The sequence below is a fragment of the Rhea pennata genome, chromosome 5 (assembly GCF_028389875.1).
Source record: "Rhea pennata isolate bPtePen1 chromosome 5, bPtePen1.pri, whole genome shotgun sequence".
Classification (NCBI taxonomy): domain Eukaryota; kingdom Metazoa; phylum Chordata; class Aves; order Rheiformes; family Rheidae; genus Rhea; species Rhea pennata.
This window is the reverse complement of record NC_084667.1, coordinates 67,213,263-67,233,545: the sequence shown is the minus strand read 5'-3', so window position 1 is coordinate 67,233,545 and position 20,283 is coordinate 67,213,263. Positions and strand designations below refer to the sequence as shown.

The window sequence follows — 20,283 nt, the reverse complement described above, 5'->3', positions numbered from 1 at the left end:
CAGCCCGCGGCCCGCATGGCTGCGGGGCGGAGCGGCCCGGAGCGGCCGGCACAAAGGCGGCGGCGGCCGTTGGGCCCGGCGGCCCCTCAGAGCCGGCGGCGCGGCGCGGCCTCCCCGCGCCTCCGCTCCCGCCGCGGCCTCACGCAAGGCCGCGCCGCCTCCTACCTGCGCCCGAGCCGAGCCAGGCCGAGCCGAGCCGGGCCGAGCCGAGCCGGGACGCGAGTCGAGGCGCGCCGCGGCGGAATGGAGCGGAGCGGAGCGGAGCGGCGCCTCGGCGACGCCGCAGCGCCGCGGCGCGGCCGCCGGCGGCCCGGCCCGGCCCCTGCGCCCGCCCCCGCGGGCTCGTCCCTCAAGGCGGCGGCCCGGGCCCGCCGCGCCGGCGCGGGGGAGCCCGCAGCTCGGGCGGCCGCCGTGGGTCGCGGGAGCGGCGCGGCGCCGCCGCGTTTCGCCGCGGTTTCGCGCGTGTCGTGGGGAGCGGGCTCGGAAGGGCCAAGCGCTCCGCTTCCAGCAGCCCGCCGCGGCTCCGGCAGCCTGCTACATCCTGTGCGTTCCCTCCAACGTCAATACGTAACTTTTCCTGAACACCCAGCAAATAAAGAAAAGAAAAAAAAAATATTTACCCTTCAGGGAGCTGTATTTCCTCACACGGTTTTTAACAAAACAGTTACCTCCCCCCCCCATAAATTAGCTTCCTGCAGTCCCGATAGCGAGCTGTTTGCGTCCCTTTTCTTCCCTCCTCCCCGGCCCGGCGGTCAAACAGCGCTTGTGGCTTCACGGGCTGGCTGCTCTCGGCCAGCCCTCGGAGGACGGTGCCGGGCCCGGGCCCGTTTCCGTCCCCCGCGGCGGACGGCGGCGCGCGGGCTCGGCCTCCCGCCGCGGCTCGCGGTGCCCGGGGCCGCCCGGCTGCTCGTTGGCCCCGCGCCACGTCGTTCTGCGCGTCCCGCCGGCTCGTCCGGCCTCGCGCCCGAGCGGGGCCCGGCACCGCGTGCTCCCAGCGCTGCGCCGTGGAGCCAACCCGCGGTCCCATTTTTGCATTTTAAACCCCGGACCACGCGGCTCTTCGGGTCGAGCGAGTTAGGGAACGTGCTGGACGGTTGCTCCTCTGCCCAGGACGGGCCCCAGCCTTGCGTGGGGCGGTGAGGGGTTTTACAGGAGGCGTCACGCAGGATTAGGGAGCGCGAGCGGTCCGCGCGGCGGTCTTTGAGAGGAAGAACAGCGACGGTTGCTTTAATGAGGCGTCTACGTGTATCTGCTAGCAGCGGCTGCGAACCGCTTGTGCAAACTTCGAACAAGGTGATAAAGGCGCTTTTAAAAGCGCTCGGACGTGCTGCGCGTGTGAGTGCGGGTTCATTTCGACGTGAGACACTCACAAGCGTGAAACGTTAGCAGGAGGAGAAGACCTTTCAGCCCACCTCATCAGGTCGTTCGGCCATCCTCAGTCTCGCGCGGTCCAGCAGTCTCGTGCTGCAGTCCGTGTCCCGCTGAAGGTATTTGGGAGGATTACGTGACGTTGCTTCATGTCTGCGGTGCAGTTGAGTAACGAAATACCTCAGACGCGCGGCAGAGCCGAAGCCAACGGCTCGTGAATCAGCGCAAGGCCTGCAGCTTTCCGGCTCACGGCTTCGCTGCCGTACGGTGAACATCCATACCCTGCGTGGAACGTAAACGCCGAGGAGACAAGGCGGGCTCTCGAGAAACGCCGCAGCATTTTCCCTGGCATTGAAAATGCAGCTTTTTTTATTTTTTTTTTTCCAAATCTGTGGTTTTTCGGATGGGTTTTCCGTTCTGGCGCTGCTGGAGCACCGCTCCCCGCTGCCGTGAGCTTGGAGCCTGCCCAACAGGGAAGTGCAAGGAGGACCGAGGAGACGTTTTCAGGCTGTGCGCTCGCAGCTTCTGCCAGCAGGGCCCAGGCTGCGTGCAGCAGGCGGGCGCTGTGCCGCTGGGGGCTTCGCGGGGTCACTTCGGCTCCGGGTTTTGTGAACGCTGCCTTAGGGGGCTGCTGAGCGCTGTCTGGTGACAGCCCCGCAGAAGAGGGGCAGGGCAGCTTTCGCAGAGGCCCGAATGGTCACTTGCTGCTGAAAATCACCTAAAAATCTTGGATGCAAGGACTCTGGAGGGAGCATGCTGTATCTGTGGGAAGAGCAGAAAGGGAGAAGGTGCTCCCAAGGGGGATGGTGGGAATGCAGCAGAGGGGGTCGTCCTGGGGAGGAGGAGAAGGAAAACACGGCATCCAGGCCTGTTAGATGCCCTCTTGTCCGCGTGTCCGATGCGGGGATTTGCTGACTCGGGAGCACACCAGCATCCTGATAGACTCGGGATCTCTACAGGGGTTGTTGCTGAGATGCTCTGGGAACCGAGAAAAATGATCCAGCTCTGCGGGAAGCTGCTGGAGCAGGACAAGCCCGTGGACCAGCCCTTCCCTCCAGATGAAAGGCAGCACTAAGAGCCTCCCAGCATGAAGATGCTGGAGCAGCGCCGGGAAGCCCACCTGTTCCTCCCCGTTCCCGGTGGGTGAACCTGGCTGCGGCGTGCTGCGAGCTTCTTGCTGAATCACGCAGGCAGGTGGCCTCAGCCATTTCTGCCAAAACACACGAGGAGCTGGAAGCCTTTGCCAGGGAGAAGATGGATCTACAGGGGGGAATCCTAGAAACAGATTTGGCATGCACAAGGTTTGGCCTGGACTTAATGAAGCCACATTGTAGAAAGGAGACTGGTAAGGAGGAATGTTTCAAATGCAGCGTTCATCTGTCTGTAGAGGACAGAAAGAGGGATTAAAAATAAATTTGGAAACAGACGGGAAGCTGGGCTTAGAACAGATCTTACTGATCTTTAAAGAGAAATAAGTGAAAATATTCTCTGAACCTGTACTCAAAGTGGGATATTTTGTTCAAATCCAGCAAAAACCTTGCAAGTGTCCTGAACCTGCTATTTTGGGCTCAGGAACCTAATGGAAACCGGCCTGCTGCTCTACGTCTGTTTATTAGAGGATTTCTGCAATATCCTGTTTTTCCTGAGCTCAGCGCTGACCCTATCAAGGCAGCACAAGGGCAGCCTACGGAGTTAAGACCAAGCCTATCGTTGTACTCAGAGCTCAGGAGAGCTGCAAGGCAAGTGGTTATTATCAGCCCATTTGAACAACAGTAAACTACAGTTTGCTTAAAGTTTTTGGCTGAGGGCTCTTTTATCCAAGTCATTTTTCTTATTCTTAAACAGTTCCTTCAGTTTACAGAGCATCTTCCAGGAGGAAGGGCTTCCAAGTGCTGTGCAGACTGATTAAACAAGTCATTGGATTTACTGCTGAAATTGTGTCTTCTCTAAGAGTGAAATATAGCAACTTTCTGTGATAGTGTTTACTCAGGAAGCAGAGAGACCTCATCTGGTTGAAAACCCCATATAAATGTAGGAAGTCATAACACAATTTGGGGTGGGAAATAGGAACAGCAGGAAAAGAAGGATTTCCTATGCAAAAAAATAAAAATAAAAATATTCACTTTAAAAAAAAATCACTTAAAAATATTTCAGGAAGAAAAAGGCAGAGAAATCTTAGAAAGGTCTCAGTATTCAAGGAGAATGCCAACCAAAGCTTCAGTTTCATGGCTTTTTGATATTTCTGAGGAATTGCAGCCTCAACCCCAGAATAGGGTTACAGAAATGGAAACAGTGACAACAAATGACCTTTGTGGAGGAGGGCGGCTGCTTCAGAAAGGTCCTCCTGCAGAGCTCTTCAAACATCGATACAATCTATAGGACATCTGCTTGCTCATACAGTAAAGCAGAAGCTGTGAAAGAGTCAAGGTGGACATGGCTGAAGTGCTACTGGGGAGAAGAAAAGAATATATTAAAGGATCTCGTACCATCGCAACAAGAATTGATCTGTCACTCTGGGAAGGATTTAATTAACACAGCACTGGGTCTGTGTAACGACCAAGAGGACTTTGGGGACAGCACTGAGCTCCTCAAGAGCAGACCCCAGTGACTGCTCCAGGGGACCTGGGACCCAGCAGAGATTTCTCAGTGTGCCTTTCGGGATCGAGCAGCATGGGATCAAGCCTGGCTGCTCCTCTTTTGTTTTGATACCGCACGGCCGTGATGGACAGAGAAAGGAGAAGAAGCGCTTGTAAAATGGACTCACCAGCGGGTCTCCAAGGGAATGAAGAAAGCAGGATCTGAGCCCATCGTGGTTTAATGAGACTCACAAATTAACCCATCTCCTTCTCCATCTTCCTTTTCATCTGCTCCATCGTCCAGGGCCGCAGCTGCAGATGCTGCGGGAGGGTGCTGAGCGCAGCCCCTGCCGCGTGGCTCTCTGGGCCGTCGTGCCCTCAAGTGTTGGGCAATGCTTCTTCCAAAGGGCAGCCCAGAGCATGCAGCGTTTTCCTGGCGCACGATGGAGGAGGACCTCGGCTGCCTCGGCTCTGCGCGCGTTCCCGTGTAAGGACGTGTTTGTTTGGCTGGGAGTTTCTGAGCCCGTTGCACGCTTGGGAAAACCACGCGGGAAGGCTCTGCTGAGCGCTGGGGACCGCGGGAGGCGCAGGGCCCGCACGGCTGCTCCCGCCAGCAGTTTTGTGCCCGGGTGTCCCCATGCTCGTGAGCTGAGTCACGGGCTCGCACGGCACAGCAGTGAACCAGCCCCCAAAACGAGGGGGGCAAATGCCTGCTGGCGGAGGGAGTGTGGAGGGGAGGTGCGCGCTGTGTCTCTGTCTCCCTGGGTGCGATACCCCAGGTGTGATACCCTGGCTGTGCACACTGCTGGGAGAGGCTACCCCGGGGGTGGATCCTCCAGGTGCAGATACCCCAGGTACGAATACCGCCCCCCCCGGGTGTGTACATGGGGATTTGGCTACCCGGGTGCGGATACCCCAGGTGCAGGTAGCTGGGTACAAACACCGCGGATGAGGATACCCCCTGGGCGCGGCTCCCCGGTGGGGCGGGTGCCCGGGCGCGGACACCCCCTGGGCGCGGACACCCCCTGGGCGCGGGTCCCCCGGGGGCGGCTCCCCGGTGGGGCGGGTGCCCGGGCGCGGACACCCCCTGGGCGCGGGTCCCCCGGCGGTTGCGGCCGCCGCCCCGCGCCCGGGCGGTGCCGCCCCGCGCCGTAGCGGCGGGCGGAGATGCCGCCGCCGCCGCCCCGCCCCGCCCGCGCCGCCGCCGCCGCCGCCCCGCGCCAGACGCAGCGCGGCTCGGAGCGCGCACGGAGCCTCCCGCCATGGCCCGGAGCCGCAGGGAGAGGAGCAGCTGGGGTAGGCGGCGGCGGCGGCGGCGGCGGGGGGGGCCTCGGCCGCTGCTCGGCGCACCCCGCCGGGGCCGTTTGCAAACCTTCCTGGGCTGGGGCAGCCGCGGCGCGGTTCGGCCCAGTTCGGCCCGATTCGGCGCGGTTCGGCCCGGTTCGGCGCGGCCGGTGCCGCAGGAGCGGGCGGTGCCGGCCTCCCCCCCGCGGGGCGCGGCGGCGCCTTTGTCCGCAGGGCGGCAGCGCTCCGCGGGCCTCCGCGGGCCTCCGCGGGCCTCCGCCGAGGAACAGCCGGGTTCCGCCGCGATGCGCCGCTGCTTTCAGGGCGCCGAGGAGCCGCGGGCCGGGCGAGCGGCCGCCCCGGGGCCGGGGGCGCCCGGGCCGGGTGGAGGCAGCGCCGAGCGCCGCTGTCCGGGGGCGCGAAGCCGGCGGCGGTTTGCGGCGCGGAGCGCCCTGTTCCCCGGGGCGGGGGGGTGATTCAGGGTTCAGGGACGCGTCTGCAGCAGCAGCAGCCAGATAACGCGTGTGTGGTTTAAGCAAACAGAGCGGCTGGGGTTCCTTTCGCAAGAAAGCGGGCACAAAATAAGCAGCGTGCATTTGATAAATGGTGTTTTTAACCGTAACTTTTGAAGGGGGGCGTTAGACCCTCGGTTTGCTGACGAAGAAGCTCCCCGGTGAATTTTCTGACAGTTTATTTTGTCTCACGAAGCTGCCAGTTCCGCTGCTGCGCAGGCTGAGCGTTGCACGCACATATGTGCGCTTGCACCTTCCCTTCAGCTCCCCGCAGCGCGAGGAGAAAACCCAAACGGTGTCGAAACGGATTTAAAAGCGGAGAATGCAGCGCACCGGGAAGAGCAGCCTTGCTCGGGCAAAACAATTAAGCGCACGCCGTCGCGTAAACGTGCCGCCGCGCCGCCCTGAAACGCGCTGTCACCGAGTTGCCGAGCGCTCGCACAGATTCTCGGTGAGTTTTGCAAGAGTCTGGACCCGCCCATGAGCCAAAATGGATCTCGGTGGGAGCAGCTGCCTGCTGCTGCCTCCATCCACGGAGCAAAATCGGACCCCGGGATGGTTTTGCAACGCTTTGCCAGGCCGCTTGACATAGCAGGTATAAATTAGAGTGCAAAATGCCTGCGTTTTTTAACCGAGAGGAGCCGCCTATAATGAAAGCGTGCGTTTACACAACAGATCTGACTGCCGTGCGAGATGTGTCCGTGTCCGTAAGTGACAGCAGCGCTGCGGAGGGACCTCAGGCCGTGGCGTCTCTTCCAGTGCTGCTTTCTTCAGGCCGGCTGGCGAAGGAGAAGCCTGGGGCTTTTTGACGTCTGGCTTCTCCGACCGAGGCAGAAAGCTCTAGCTGCGTTCTAAAAATGTGCTTATGGGTCATTAAAAATACTACGCCCTTTTGAAAGGGAACAAACTTTGTCCTAGTTACTCTCTGGTTAGTCAGGCCTGCAGGCAGCTTAGTGCAACCCTTCTCCTAAAAACGATTCGCTCGTTTAAAGATCATAAAGCAAATTAGGGTGAGTGATGGTATGGAGCCCGGAAGAAATTGCCTACAGCCAGCGATCAAAGCCGGGTTGCGGTGACATACCCGTGCCCGCGGGAGCTCGGTGCGGGGTGCACAGTGCATCGGGCGCAGGATTTAGCCCGGGGCAGAAGATCCACATCAGGCTGAGCGTCATCATTAACACGCTTAACAAACGTGCTAAGCGGTGCGGAGGCCTCACGACTGCGCTTGGGCGCTGATGCGTGGCTGGAGGAGCGAAAAATCCCCGTACCTTTTTTTTTTCCTTTTTTTTTGGACAAGTGAAGGACCCTGGTTTTACCTAAATATGGATCATTAGTCTGAATTTGTGTGAAATGTCTCCTGTTTCCCATCATGGCACATGTTGCAATCGGAACGAGCCGCTCCTCAGGAATTCAGTTTTCCAAACTGTAAAAGGGATGGCAGAGGTTGTGCTTTTTGGCCAGGGTTTTCAAACTGGACTGGAGATTTTTGAGGGCCCTTCAAGGGGCCTGGTGGTTGGGAAGTGCTTCGGGAAGAAGGGACTCCTCTTTAAAACCAGCCAGGCTGAGATGGTCAGCACCACGCTTCCCAAACGCACAGCGATGAGTGAAAGCCGAGGAGAAAAGGATGTTTCTTCATAGCTTTTTTTTTTCTTTTGAAGTAATAGTCCAACGTCCTCTCTGTTTGTTGTTTTCTGACCTTTTGCAGTGGATTTTCGGCTTCCACTGCCGCACGCTCCTTTGTGACTCCGACGCCGGGAAACCTCCTTAAAAACGAAAGCTGAGGCTTTCAGACAGGCCCTGTATGGGGCCTTTTCACAAAAAGCCATAAATCGGAGAATTCACAATAAAATTGTAAAGCTTGTAAACGAAAAGAAGAAAATGAAATGTTGGGACCAGCCAGAAGAGACCAGATGACTTTGCGAGCTGGAGACCCACCTCATCAGAGCCCGCCTGTGGTTTTGAGTTGTGCCTTTGGTTTTGAGGCAGTAGCGTGGTGTAACGAATTTGAACAGACCCGTACGATTAGTTAAAGACGAGCAGGGCCAAGATCAGCCTCTCCCCTCTCGGGCTGAGCCCCTCTAGCAGCGGTGCAGGGGGCCCTCTGCATGCTTCGGGTCGTGCCCGCGCTGCAGGGAGCTTCGGGGCTGTCCGTCGGTGTGACGGGCGAAGGGGAAGCGGCACGTGGAGTCCGCGGCCTCTCGTTGCGCTCTCCTCGCCAAGGCCGCGGGCAAGGAGCGGCACCAGTGCCCACTGTTCAGTACCTCGGTGGCCTTCGTGGTCACCGGGCCTTCTTCCAACCCTTCTGCACCATCAGCGGGGGCCTTCTCCAGCCAGGAATTGAATCAGGTGCAGGTGACACTGTGCTCTGGATCCAATGGATCACCTCCAAAAGGCACTTCAGCCTAGACCCCAGCTCCTTTGGCGGTGTCAATCATCGTCGGTTTTGTAAAGTGCGGTGCTGAGGGGCACTGAGCTGCCTTGAAACCTTCCAGGAGGAGCTTGCAGCATGGGGGCTTGCTCCTGGGAGAGAGGCACCGTCCCAAATAGGTGCCGTCACGGAGGTCTCTCCTGTGCTCGCGCAGGCTGAGTTTTCACGTACGACTGCCAGATGGTTAGGATAGCAAACCCTGCTTGAGAAACGCGCGGTTTTGCTGTCGGCCAAAGGAGGGTTAAATGTTACAGCAATGAGCAGGGATTTCCCAAATGGAGTAGAGGCTCTGGAGAAGGCCCCGAACCTTGTCAAGCCAGTAAAACACGTTTAAAGTGCTCTATATACATAAACGTTTTCTCCAAATGGTGTCACGGCTTTTCCTACCCTCTCCTAGGATTTCACAGCACATTTATTGAGGTTTGTTTTCAGGTGATTGTAACACGAGAAAGGTAAAAATGGATTTGCATCAGAAATGACTAAATTGAGGCCTGGGGGTGGAGGGAGGTTGGATGCTGACGGAGTGGATTGAGGGAAATGTGTGCTGGGCATGAGGGACTCGTTTTGGAGACGCGGCCGTTCGACATGGGTGGAGTCGTCACATCACTGCTGGCTCTGGCTAGGCTGAGATACAGTTAGATGAACAGTCCCAGAATCTGTAGCTGAAAAACAGAAGATGCCCTTTCGGTAGCCTTCTCTCAGGGTAGTCTTTTGATGGCCATAGGTGGGAATAAGATTCTCTCCGAGAAGTGACCACCTTGCCTTTGAACCCACCAGTGCCAGCACGTAAACTGGCACGGCACAGCCGTGTAACTGTTGAACGCGACCTGAAGCTTCCTCAGAACCATCTGGAGGGACAGGTATTGGATCTGCTTTCTTCCCAAGCTAGTTGTATGCCTGCACTTCCGGAGCATGCTAGTGATGAACTCGGCCCTGGGACTTCCCCAGTGATAAGTATCGCTGTTGGGTCAGAGCCAGCTAAAGCTCTGTAGCTTCGTGCGAGTGGTGGCAGTGTAGGTGTTAAAAGGTTGCATGTTGGATTTTGGCATTTGCGCTGTGTCTGTTGTTACGGACAGGTTTGGTGGCCAGTAATCACCTTGTTTCTATCAGCAGTCTTTTATCCAGGATGATGCCAAACCACTTGGCGTTATCAGCGTAATCGTTCCTTGTTGTTGCCTAAAGGAAAAGGAGCTGAGTTGGCCATGCTCTGGTTAAAGGTGTTGTGCTGCCAGCTGGATGACTCAGGGCTGGTGGGAAGAAGGGTCTCTCTCCATCTCACCACTGCTCCAAAGAAAGCAAAGGATGAGTAGCAAGGTGGGCAGTGCTCCTCACTCTGCTCGGCTCCCTGCCGCAGGCGTCCCAGGGTGCCGGGATCAGGCAGACGCTGCCCTGCAGCGGGGATGGAAGCGTTTGCCCCTGACCGTGGAGAAGGAGAACTTCTGCCCCGTCCCGTTTGTGCCTCCTCATGGGAAGCACCTTCCCACGTGGAGGGGTGCTGCTGCCGCTGGTGGGAGCTGCACAGCGCCGGGTTTCTAGGGAATGGACGGAGATGTTCCCTGGACAGAGATGTTCATCAAGAGCTGCCTGGAGCCTGCCTCGCACCTCGGTTCACCCCAGAGCAGCGGTTGTGTCTGTACCTCCAGCTTGGGCCGTTCTCAGCTGCTCGTTCGGAAATGGCCAGGATACGGCTCCTCCTTCCCCAGTTCACTACAGCTCACCTCCATAGCGCAACAGGAAATACTCCCGTTGATTTAATTTTAGCCAAAAGGACTTTTTGGAGCACCTGAAGAAAGCTGCCTCTCCCTTCGCTCACGGAGCACGCAGCCTGTCCCACCTTGGGAGCGCCTGGGCGAGGTAATAGCGCAAATGCGAAACCTCGGCTCCTTCGCCTTTCCGCTCCGGGTGCCCTATGGAGGAGAGGGGCGGCTTGCAGCCCGCTTCGGAGCCGTGGAGATGACCTCTTGGGAAGCGGGGAAGGAGGAGCCGCGTCCTGGCGACTTCTGAAGGAGCAGCCTGAGAACGGCCGTAGCTGCAGGGCGCCGAGCGAGCGCCGGCGCAGCGCGGAGGGAGCAGTCGCCTCGGGAGAGCAGCACAAACAGGGGTGGCTTCGGGAGAGCTTAGGTCTCCTGCCTTTCCTTTTTGGCCAGGTGCTGTCTGGTCACTGCTGGGTGCAACTTTCTCCAAAACGGGTAGCTGATTTTGATGCCAGAAGGATCAGTTGCAATAATTGATTTCCAGTAATGCCCAGCCAGCTTATAAAATAATCTCTGGCTATCTGACGCTGGAGATGGTCTAATAAACTGACGCACTCCAAATCCCATTTGCAGCTGTAAGATCTTCCCAACGCGTAAGCGCGGGCTGCGGCTCAGGAGCATTGAACAAGCTTGATCTTTTCCAAGTGATTTGGCACTGCACAGCTGTTCAAACTGGTTTCGTGTATTCAAACTGGGAAGTTTGTTTCCTGGAGGCCACGAAGCGGTGACATGGGACAGGGGCTGGTGTTGAAGGGAGGCTGCTGCTGTAGGTCCCGGACTGCTGCGAGGCGGCTTTGTCCGGTGGAAATCCGGCTTTTCTGAGCATTTGGGATTTCTGTTTTGCTAAAACCCGCCCCGAGCATCTAGAAGAAAAGATCTTTGTCTCCCGAGCGTGAGCAAAGAAAGCTCATAGTTTGTGGCTGAGACCCACCAGAAACCCCCTGGCAATGAGACTTCAAGATCCAGGCGTGATTCACTTACCATGCGTGCACGTAGTCCCCGTGCTCGGGAATAGCTGGGGCTGGCGGAAAGCAGGGCCTCGGGGTCGGCGCCGGAGGCAGGGACCGAAGGGTCTGACTTCAGGCCACTGGGTTTGGAAACCCCCCGCCTGAGCCAGCGAACCAGGGACTTTTTGCAGAAACGACCGCAGGTGTGCTGGACAGCATGAATAATCACCTGTTTTTTTTTTTTTTTTTTTGTTTTTGTTTTTTTTTTTCCTTCCTGTTCTGGGAGGTTTGGAGACAATGTAAGGAAAACTACTGGAGCTGGCTTGAGCTGCTGGCAGCACAATCATCTCAGCTCCACGGCCTGGGAGGATGGGTCAGTGATGGGCATCCATCTCGCAGCCGCTATCGAGCGTGGCTGCAGTGGCTGAGCGCTGGGTCTCCGTGTCCCATCCCATGGCTCCTGCTGCAGCCTCGCGCTTTCCTCTCAATCCGCTGGCTCCCCATGGGCAGATGGTCCTCGGAGGTGGAGGTGCCGTTGTAGGGCCACATGCATGCTGCATCACCGCAGCCAGGGCGACATTCACCTCCATGACCCAGAGGACGAGGTCCTGCACGAGGGCGCTGACGGGGAGTGTCTGGAGGAGAGCCCTGAGAGCAGTCAGATGCCAGGAAGACATGGCCAGCAAAGGGAAGGCTAAGGGAGGTGTTACACCAGTCTTCGCGTATGTAAGAACATGAAGGCCCAAAGGGAACAACATGTTCTCCATATTAGCTCTTGCAGGACAATAAGCAATGGTCTTTTTTTTTTTTTTAATCAAGGGAGTTCAGGTAGGGATCAGGTGGCCACAAGCAGCGTGGAGTCTCCATCGAGGTGTCTGAGCACAGGTGGGACAGACTTTGGCTGTGTTGGTGCTGTGTGTGTATGCGTTAACTGACCTGGTATGATCCTGTCCAGCCCCGCTGCATGTGACTCTGCACTTTGCAGAAGAAGAAAGCAAACAGTTCTTGGTTTACTTTTTTAAGCAGGTAGCTTTGCGGAGAAGACCTATGAATGGAGCTCGGAGGAGGAGGAGTCCGTGAGGAAGGCAGGACCAGTGCAGGTCCTCATCGTCAAAGATGACCACTCCTTTGAGCTGGATGAAGCCGCGCTGAACCGCATCCTCCTCTCGGAGGCTATCAGAGATAAAGAGGTTGTGGCTGTGTCTGTTGCTGGAGCTTTTCGGAAAGGAAAATCGTTCCTGATGGACTTCATGCTGCGATACATGTACAATAAGGTATGGCTGCAGGTTGCAGGTGGTTTATCCTGTGGGTGTGGTGCTGCTGCTCCTTCCTCCTCATGCCTCTCGGCGATGCGCCGGAGAGGACACTGGCTCGGTACTCCGGGGCTGCTGCAGCCAGTCTTTCACCATGGGGCCTCCCAAGCCATCCTGGCAGAGTTGTTCATCAAGAAAGCCTCTGAAGGCTCGTGTTGGGTGCTGGGGCAGTGGGGGACAGACAGTTTCCCTGCTGTGACAAAGCTGGCAGAACTGGTGCTCTGGGGCAAAGCGTTGTGGTTGTGCAGTGGGGCAGGATAGGGCCTGGTGGAGCAGAGCTCTTTTCCTGTGGTGTAAGCAGAGCAGCCCCTTCCACAGCCCTGTGCACCAGTGGGTCTCCAGTGGGCCTGTGCCTTTCTGGAGTTTGGAGTGGAGATGTTCACCTGGGCTGCCCGGGAGCTAGGGTGGAGGCAGCATGGAAGAAAGGTGCAAACCAGCAGCTCCTTCCGTTCCCATCTGCAGGATATGGTGGACTGGGTTGGAGATTACAACGAGCCACTGACCGGTTTCTCCTGGAGGGGAGGGTCTGAGCGGGAGACGACTGGCATTCAGATATGGAGCGAGGTTTTCCTGGTGGACAAGCCCGACGGTACAAAGGTGTGTGCTTCTCTGCTGCTCTTTTCACTGCTTCTCCATCGCTGGGCAGCTCGTTTTCTGCTCCAGTTTTTGCTAGGCTGCCCCGCTTTGCGTGGGTGGCTCGAATGACTGTGCAAATTTAGAGAAGGTCTTTGATTCCACATTGCTAATTTAGCACGAGTGGGTTTAATGCACTGAGTGATCCGATGTCCAGATGTCCCCCTATGTCCCTGGTGTGCTCTCTGGGTGTCCCTTTAGGCCTGGGCATGCTGGAGTTTATTTCTCTGTTGTTGCCAGGGATATCGAATCCGAGATCCGTGCAAACTACTCCCCTTTCCTACAGCAGTAGCTGTAAAACAGAGCATCTGTGTTCAGGATACTCGAATACGACCAGAGCTGTCGTCTTTGCGTTTGGGCAATGCCGCAGATGCAACTTGTAGCCGGGGTGTTTGTGTTCATGTGCTCTGTAACGAAGAGCTCAGCACAAAAGCAACACTGAATTATTCATCGCGTGATTTCTAATACTGGTCGAACGGGGTTTGGGTTAAGGATGCGCGATAGCTGCTCTATTTGGCTCCGCGACGTGAAGCTAGCGCAGGCTCCGGAAGAGACCGAGCCGCGCGGGCAGGAAGCGCTCGCGGATGGAGGCCATTCCCTCCTCTGGGCCGCGGGGCGCGAGCGGGGATGCGCTTGGCCGTCGTCCTCCCCCAGCTGCGAGCCTGAGGCAGGGGCCGCGAGGCCCTGACGCAGAACCGCCGCTGGCGTCCGAGAGCGGTTTTGCTCGGGTGCGGGCGCGCTCCTGGGTGCAGAGCGCTGACTTGGAGCGCTCTCCTCGCAGGTTGCGGTGTTGCTGATGGACACGCAGGGGACCTTCGACAGCCAGTCCACCCTGCGGGATTCGGCCACTGTGTTTGCCCTGAGCACCATGATCAGCTCAATACAGGTAAGGAGGAGGACATCTCCAGGGCTCAGTTCCCAAAAGGTGATGGGAGCAAACCAGCAGCTTGGCACCAGCCTGACAGAGCAACCAGCCCGGGCCGTAGGTGGGAGAGACGAGGCCAAAACGCTGGCTGCGCCGAGTGCAGGATTCGTGCACGGCCCCATTTACGGGGAACGAGCTCATCTCTTCATTGCACCCCAAGAGCAGGGCCGGCAGCAGAGGGACCTGGGGGATGGAGCAGCAGATGGGCTGGGGAACTGAGTAAGCTTGTGTCTCGCTGCTGCTGAAGAAACCTTGGGGTTGGAGGTGTTTGCACGCGTCAGGTTGTTGCTGCGTAGCCTGTTAGGGTCTCCCTTTCTGCTGTCCGGCTGTTGCCCTTAGAGGACAGCATTAATGAGATGTGTCTTGATGCAGAGCTTGGTGTGGAGCTCAGCACATCGTTTAATTGGAGAAGGACCTGGATTTACCAGGCTTCCAGGCTGCAGCACGATCACTTTTGCTGCTCCTCTGCTGGCCTGCTTTGCCGTGCAGGGAGGAGCAGTGTCCGTCTGTCCAAGGGCACACGTCTATCCGGCAGCACAGCGGTGCTTGGGGCCCATCTTGTACCTGAGCGGCGATGGCTCGAGCCTTGTCCCCAGGGACAGGTTGTTCTGAGTGCGCCACAATTTCTGTTTGTAAATGCAGGTTTATAACTTGTCCCAGAACGTGCAGGAGGATGATCTGCAGCACTTGCAGGTAAGCCCCCTCGTCCCCGCTGCTCAGCATCGCCGGGGCCTGGACGAGCGCTTCGCCTCGCAGGCTCTGCTGCTCTGTGAGGGGTCCCAAAAGGGCCTCTGAGTTTCCCACCTCTCGTTCTGACATGGAAGTTATTGTTCAAAATCAATGTGCATGAGCGGGGGCAGTGAAAAAAAAAGCTGCTTTGGCTTATGTGCTGGGGAAGTCCAAGGCAGAAACTGCAGTCTTCACCTTGCGTGGTGGGATCTCTTGCTTGTTAGGAGGCTCCCAAAGAAGCCAGGTGCTGCTTGCTAGGCTTGAATCTGAATATTGCCCCCCAGTACTGGTCCAGTGCAGGTGTCCTGGAGGGCTGAGACAGCCCTGAGTGGTGGGTGCAGGCAGCTAACGGGATTTTGGTGGCTGTCGTGTCCTGTCCGTCTTCTGGTGTTACCTCTGCCTTTAGTTTTCTTTTCTGTAGTTGGTTGGTTAGTTGGAGGTGGGGAGTTAATTTGCTTAACAAAAAGAAAAGCAAACATCTACCTGGAAAAATCAGTGCTGGAAGAGTGCTGTCGTTCTGGGCAGTACGATTTTTTCACAGTAATGCCTTTTTAACGTTTACCTCAACGGTTATCAGCGCGCCTTTGGTCTTTCCGTCTGAATTTGAAGCCATTAGTGTTTAACACGCTGACCCATTTTTAGGCATCTGTGAAATACATTAGCGGGCCTTCCCTTAAAAATTACAGCCCGGAGGGACTGCAGAGCCGGCAAGTCTTCCTGGAAGCTGGTCTTACAGGGGTTGCGCCGGGGGGGCTTTGCCGGCAAAGCGCTCTTTGCTGAGCTCCTTTCCCCTTCTGCGCGTGCCTCCGAAAGCCAAGCGGTGCCGGGGGCGCCGGGCGCTGGCGCCCGCCCTGCGCCCCGGGCGCTAAGCGCCTCTCGCGCCCTTCGCGCCTCTTTGCAGCTTTTCACCGAGTACGGCCGGCTCGCCATGGAGGAGACGTGCCTGAAGCCTTTCCAGGTGAGCGGCTCGGGGAAGAGCCGGCGACGGACGGCGGGGGGGAGGCGCGCGGCAGGTCCTCAGCCGGCCCTCGCGGGCGGCAGCCCGCCTTTCCCGGGAATTCCCGGCGGCGGCAGAGCGAAGCCGGGGCTAGCGCAGCGCTCCGGCTCTGCCCGGAAGCGCGATGCTTTCCGCTCCGTCAGTAAGGAGGAGGCATTCGAGAGAAACTTCTAGTTATGCTTAAACCCTTAGGGCAGATCAATAGCCCCGTCTTAATTCTTAAAATGCCACGAGGTTGGTCGATGAAGGTGACGGTCACGGCGCTATTTTGCCTCCCGTGAGCCTTATCCCCAAAGGATGCCAACCAGAACAAGGGAGCCGCGTGCCCAGCCAGCCTCGTAAATGGATAAAACATTTAATTAACTGAGAGACGAGCGAAAACCCCGAACTGATTTTAGTTGGGGACGCGTTGGCGTGCACCCGACCTGGATGGGACGCTGGAGCCGGGCTTTCTCCCGACAGTGGTTTTTATAAAGATCAAAAGTTGACCACGCTGGTATTTATTTATTTTTGGTACGGAAACTTCGGGCATGACTTTAGAGATGGCGAACGGCAGCGATTTCTTACTCACCCCATCTCTCCCTTGCAGTCCCTTATATTCCTTGTTCGCGACTGGAGCTTCCCGTACGAGTTCCCCTACGGCTCGGACGGCGGCGCCAGGTTCCTGGAGAAGCGGCTGAAGGTTCGTGTGCCCTAAAAAAACCCCGGGGATGAGCCGGGGAGAGCTGCGCGCACGCGTGTGCTCCACTGACGCCCGGCGCCGTCCCCGCCCAGGTCTCGGGGAACCAGCACGAGGAGCTGCAGAACGTGCGGAAGCACATCCACTCCTGCTTCACCAACATCGCCTGCTTCCTCCTGCCGCACCCCGGCCTCAAAGTAGCCACCAACCCCCACTTCGACGGCAAACTGAGAGGTAGCGGTGGAGCAGCCGGCATGCCGTGAGCCCTTCCTGCCGGCGCACGGGTCCGGCCGCAGGCAACGCTGCTGGCTCTCTTTGCAGAAATCGATGAGGAGTTCATCAAGAACCTGAAGGTCTTGATTCCCTGGCTGCTTCGGCCTGAGAGCCTGGACGTCAAGGAGATCAACGGCAACCACATCACCTGCCGCGGCCTCGTCGAGTACTTCAAGGTATCGCTGCGGCACGGGGGGGCTTCTGCCCTGGCCCTCGGGAAGAGCAGCTGCGGGCGCAGCTGCGTCCCGGCGCCTTCGGTCCGGCAATGCTCTCCGGCGTTTTCCCGCGGAGCGGCGGGGCCGGGAGGAGTGCGCGCGGTCGCGGGTGCCACCTTGGTGCTGTTTTGCAGGCGTACATAAAGATCTACCAAGGGGAGGAGCTGCCGCACCCCAAGTCCATGCTGCAGGTAGGTGCTCCGGGCGCGCAGAGACGCAGCTGCCCCCGGGATGGACTGGGTTTCCCGCGCGCTGCAGCTCAGCTCGCGGCCCTGCTGCCCCTCTTGCAGGCCACCGCGGAAGCCAACAATTTAGCAGCAGTGGCCACTGCCAAGGACACCTACAGCAGGCGGATGGAGGAGGTAGGCGGCGCGGCGTGCGGCTCGCGTTCCCACGGCCGCGGGCCGGCAGTGCCAACGCGCCCAGCGCGACGACTGCGTTTCCCCGGCAGGTCTGTGGCGGGGACAAGCCCTTCCTGGCCCCGAGCGACCTCCAGAGCAGACACATGGAGCTGAAGGAGGAGGCGGTGAAGCTCTTCCGGGGGGTGAAGAAGATGGGTGGGGAGGAGTTCAGCCGCCGCTACCTGCAGCAGCTGGAGACCGAGATAGACGAGCTCTACATCCAGTACATCAAGCACAACGACAGCAAGAACATCTTCCACGCCGCCCGCACCCCTGCCACGCTCTTCGTGGTCATCTTCATCACTTACGTGATAGCCGGTGTGACCGGCTTCGTTGGCTTGGACATCATAGCCAGCCTGTGCAACATGATCATGGGCTTGACGCTTATCACACTGTGTACCTGGGCATATATCAGGTACTCGGGGGAGTACAGAGAACTGGGCGCAGTAATAGACCAAGTGGCCGCAGCGTTATGGGACCAGGTAGGATAAAGCGGTCTCCAAACTGCTTTTTTTTTCCCCCTCCTTTTCTTTTTTGTCAAAACGAAAGCGCTGGATCTCGCCACTGATTCGGTGCTGGGATCTGGGCTCGCCCCTGGCCCACGGTCGGTGCTGGGGTTGGGCGCTGGGCCTGGTGGTGCTGGGTTGGTTGAGTTGGTCTCCCTCCAACCTCTTAGTTGTTTTTTTTATCCTTTGGTCTGGGGCGGGCTAGTGCTGTAAACATGCAGCTTGGGGTGTAAAACCCAAAGCGTGGAGCGGTTGCTTTCTTCCCCCGCTGGTGCAATGGTGCTGGGGGGGGATACGGGGCCGGGCCCGCCTGTGTGAGCGCTGCCCGTTCCCGTGGACCTGCCTGATGCACAGAGCTGTTTTTGTGTTGTGTGTTTTCTTTTTTTTTTCTTCTCTCCTTTTTTCCCCCTATGCCTCTCCTCAGGGAAGCACAAATGAGGTAAGCAGTGTGTGTGTGTCCCCTCTCCCCAGGTTGTGACACCCCTTAGCTCCCATGGGGTCCTTAAGGCAAAAGACAGAGGAAACCAAAAGGACCTGCTAACGGGGGGAGGGCAGAGAGTCCTTGCCCTTTGGCATGACTGTCGCTTCCGTTAGTCCTGGGCTGGAGCCTGGTGCATCCTCCTGCACCAGGTGTGTAACAAGAGACAAGTGCGGCTGTTCTTGCCGCTGACGCCTGGCAGCTGTTTCTTCTAGTTTGCAGTTGATGCTGTTTTCGGCCACTGCTTTTCTCTTAAAAGAAAATTGGAATGGCTCTCAGTGGTCCGAAAGAACGTTTTGTAAATGTAGCTGACGCTCATCGTGTTGCATTCCCCAGCGGCCATTGCAGAACGCCTCTTTTGGTACCTCTCTAGGTCCAAAAAGGCCGTGAAGTGCTGGAAGTTTCTCTTAAATAGTACTTGAAGGAGCGTTTTCAGGCATAGGAGACACCCCAAAAGAAAGAAACCCAGAGAAACTGCCTGAAGAATTCTGCCCCAGACCCATCCAATCCTGTAAACAATTGCCCTGTGCACGCAAATCTCCATCTCACTTTCCCACGGCACATCTGGTATGCGGTCAGCATGGGCTTAGGAACCCCCAAAGTCATCTACTTACCCTCCTCCTTGCTGAGACTTCTTTAGGCTCTTCTGGTTATTTAGCCACCCAGCACACATGGCAACAGCCCCTTGGCTCCAAACTTGTTTTCCTGTCAGTCGTCAGCCTTGTTCGCACCTTGTCATCATCTAGGTCATCATCTAAGAGCACAAAAACACCAAGTGAACAGATGTTCCCAGGCAGGAGCTAGTGCTTGCTTTCCCCCACGTTCATTTGAAATGGAAGCCTGTCAGATCTGCGATAACTATTCCCTATAAAGCCTCTGCAATTAGCGTTCAGTAAGACGTCAGCAAGGGCCATTATACAACCGTTATACATCAAAACCTCCTGTACAACGTAAGTTTTATCTGCTTGGTGGTGTAAAACAAAATGCTAAGGATGCTGAAATACATTTTTTGCATGTAAAGCCTATTGAGAAGGCTAATCTTTGTAGATACCTTACTCCCACTCCAGAAATTTCTTGATTTAATATAATTCCACAGAGCTTTTCCCATAGGCAAGAAGTTTTGAAAGATTAGCAAACTATTGAACTCTACTCTCAACTTTTGGACATTTCACCTATGATCAAAAGTTAATGCACAAAAATTGCACACTGCAACTGGTTAGAACCTGCAGTTGCAATATGGAAACAAAAATATAGAATGTGTGTCCTAAGCACGCTGAACTAAGAAAGTAAGCGTATTCTCTTTTTTAGGCGTTGTACAAACTGTATAGTGCAGCTGCAACTCACAGACATTTGTATCATCACGCCTTCCCTGCACAGAAATCAGAGTCTACCGAGGGCTCAGAAAGGAAGAAAATGTAAGCCCGAAGTTCTCCTGTCCGTGCATGAACGAGGCGCATACATCTAATCGTCAGTGAAATCCTCATCGGTGTATCCTTCACAAGATCCTGCTGCGGAGCAGGGAGAGTGAAGAACAATTCACTTGTAAGATGGCTCTATATGTTCATTTTACTTTGACAACATGCTGTTTGATGGGAAGATGTAGGCATGTTTATCATTTTGTTAATATGTACATACTTGTTTTGCTGCAAATACAAAGTGCTTTTAATTTGTACTATCAAGTGTAATTCTCAGCTAATTTATGAAATCTTATATTCACATTTTTAATTAGTATTTCATGATCATGCACATGATACTGCAACAAAATACTTCCAGGCAAACCCTAGCATTATTCAAAGGGCAACTTATTTTCAGATACTTGAACAAGTGTAACATGTAATCAAGGTTTTTCTTCAATTAACTTTAGCTCACATCTCCCATGAGCCACTTAATTACATCAACAAAATAAAAAGGTGTTAACTTGCTTTATCAGGAATCGTACGGACACTTCTGCTACAGTATATTAATGATATTGTAAGGAAAGCATACATTTTTGTTCCTAACTAATGCACAAAATATCACTTTGTACATGTATTTGAGAAAGTTTCACTGTATTTCTGTATATATTCATTATAGTGCATAGAAAGTGTGTTCAACAGTTCTATTCTTTTATCATCAAAACTATTAAAGTTTGCTTTTGGTTCCTAAGAATTCATTACAGATTAGCAATTATCACAAGAGTTTAATACTTTTTTTTTTTAATATACATTCTTTTCTTGGCATCCTTTTGGCCTTTGGAATTGGTGCTTCAGTTTGTAAGCTGACATT

At 56.1% G+C, this 20,283-nt stretch overlaps 1 protein-coding gene across 5 annotated transcripts; it reads left to right on the top strand.

The window, feature by feature from the left end:
- Window positions 1–5,163: 5,163 nt before the first annotated feature.
- ATL1 (atlastin GTPase 1) lies at window positions 5,164–20,150 on the top strand. 5 transcript variants are annotated; one of them, XM_062577761.1, is made up of 14 exons: window positions 5,164–5,240; window positions 11,893–12,143; window positions 12,645–12,779; window positions 13,597–13,701; window positions 14,383–14,433; window positions 15,371–15,427; window positions 16,056–16,148; window positions 16,241–16,379; window positions 16,467–16,594; window positions 16,768–16,824; window positions 16,924–16,995; window positions 17,085–17,516; window positions 17,965–17,979; window positions 19,327–20,150. In XM_062577761.1, exons 1-14 carry the CDS (start codon window positions 5,207–5,209, stop codon window positions 19,435–19,437), a joined length of 1,680 nt encoding a protein of 559 aa, XP_062433745.1. In that variant the 5' UTR covers window positions 5,164–5,206; the 3' UTR covers window positions 19,438–20,150. The 5 variants fall into 5 exon arrangements, with proteins under 5 accessions (XP_062433745.1, XP_062433749.1, XP_062433747.1 ...); XM_062577765.1 differs by lacking the exon at window positions 19,327–20,150 and adding an exon at window positions 18,765–19,318; XM_062577762.1 differs by having other exon boundaries at window positions 5,168–5,240; window positions 11,896–12,143.
- Window positions 20,151–20,283: the final 133 nt, after the last annotated feature.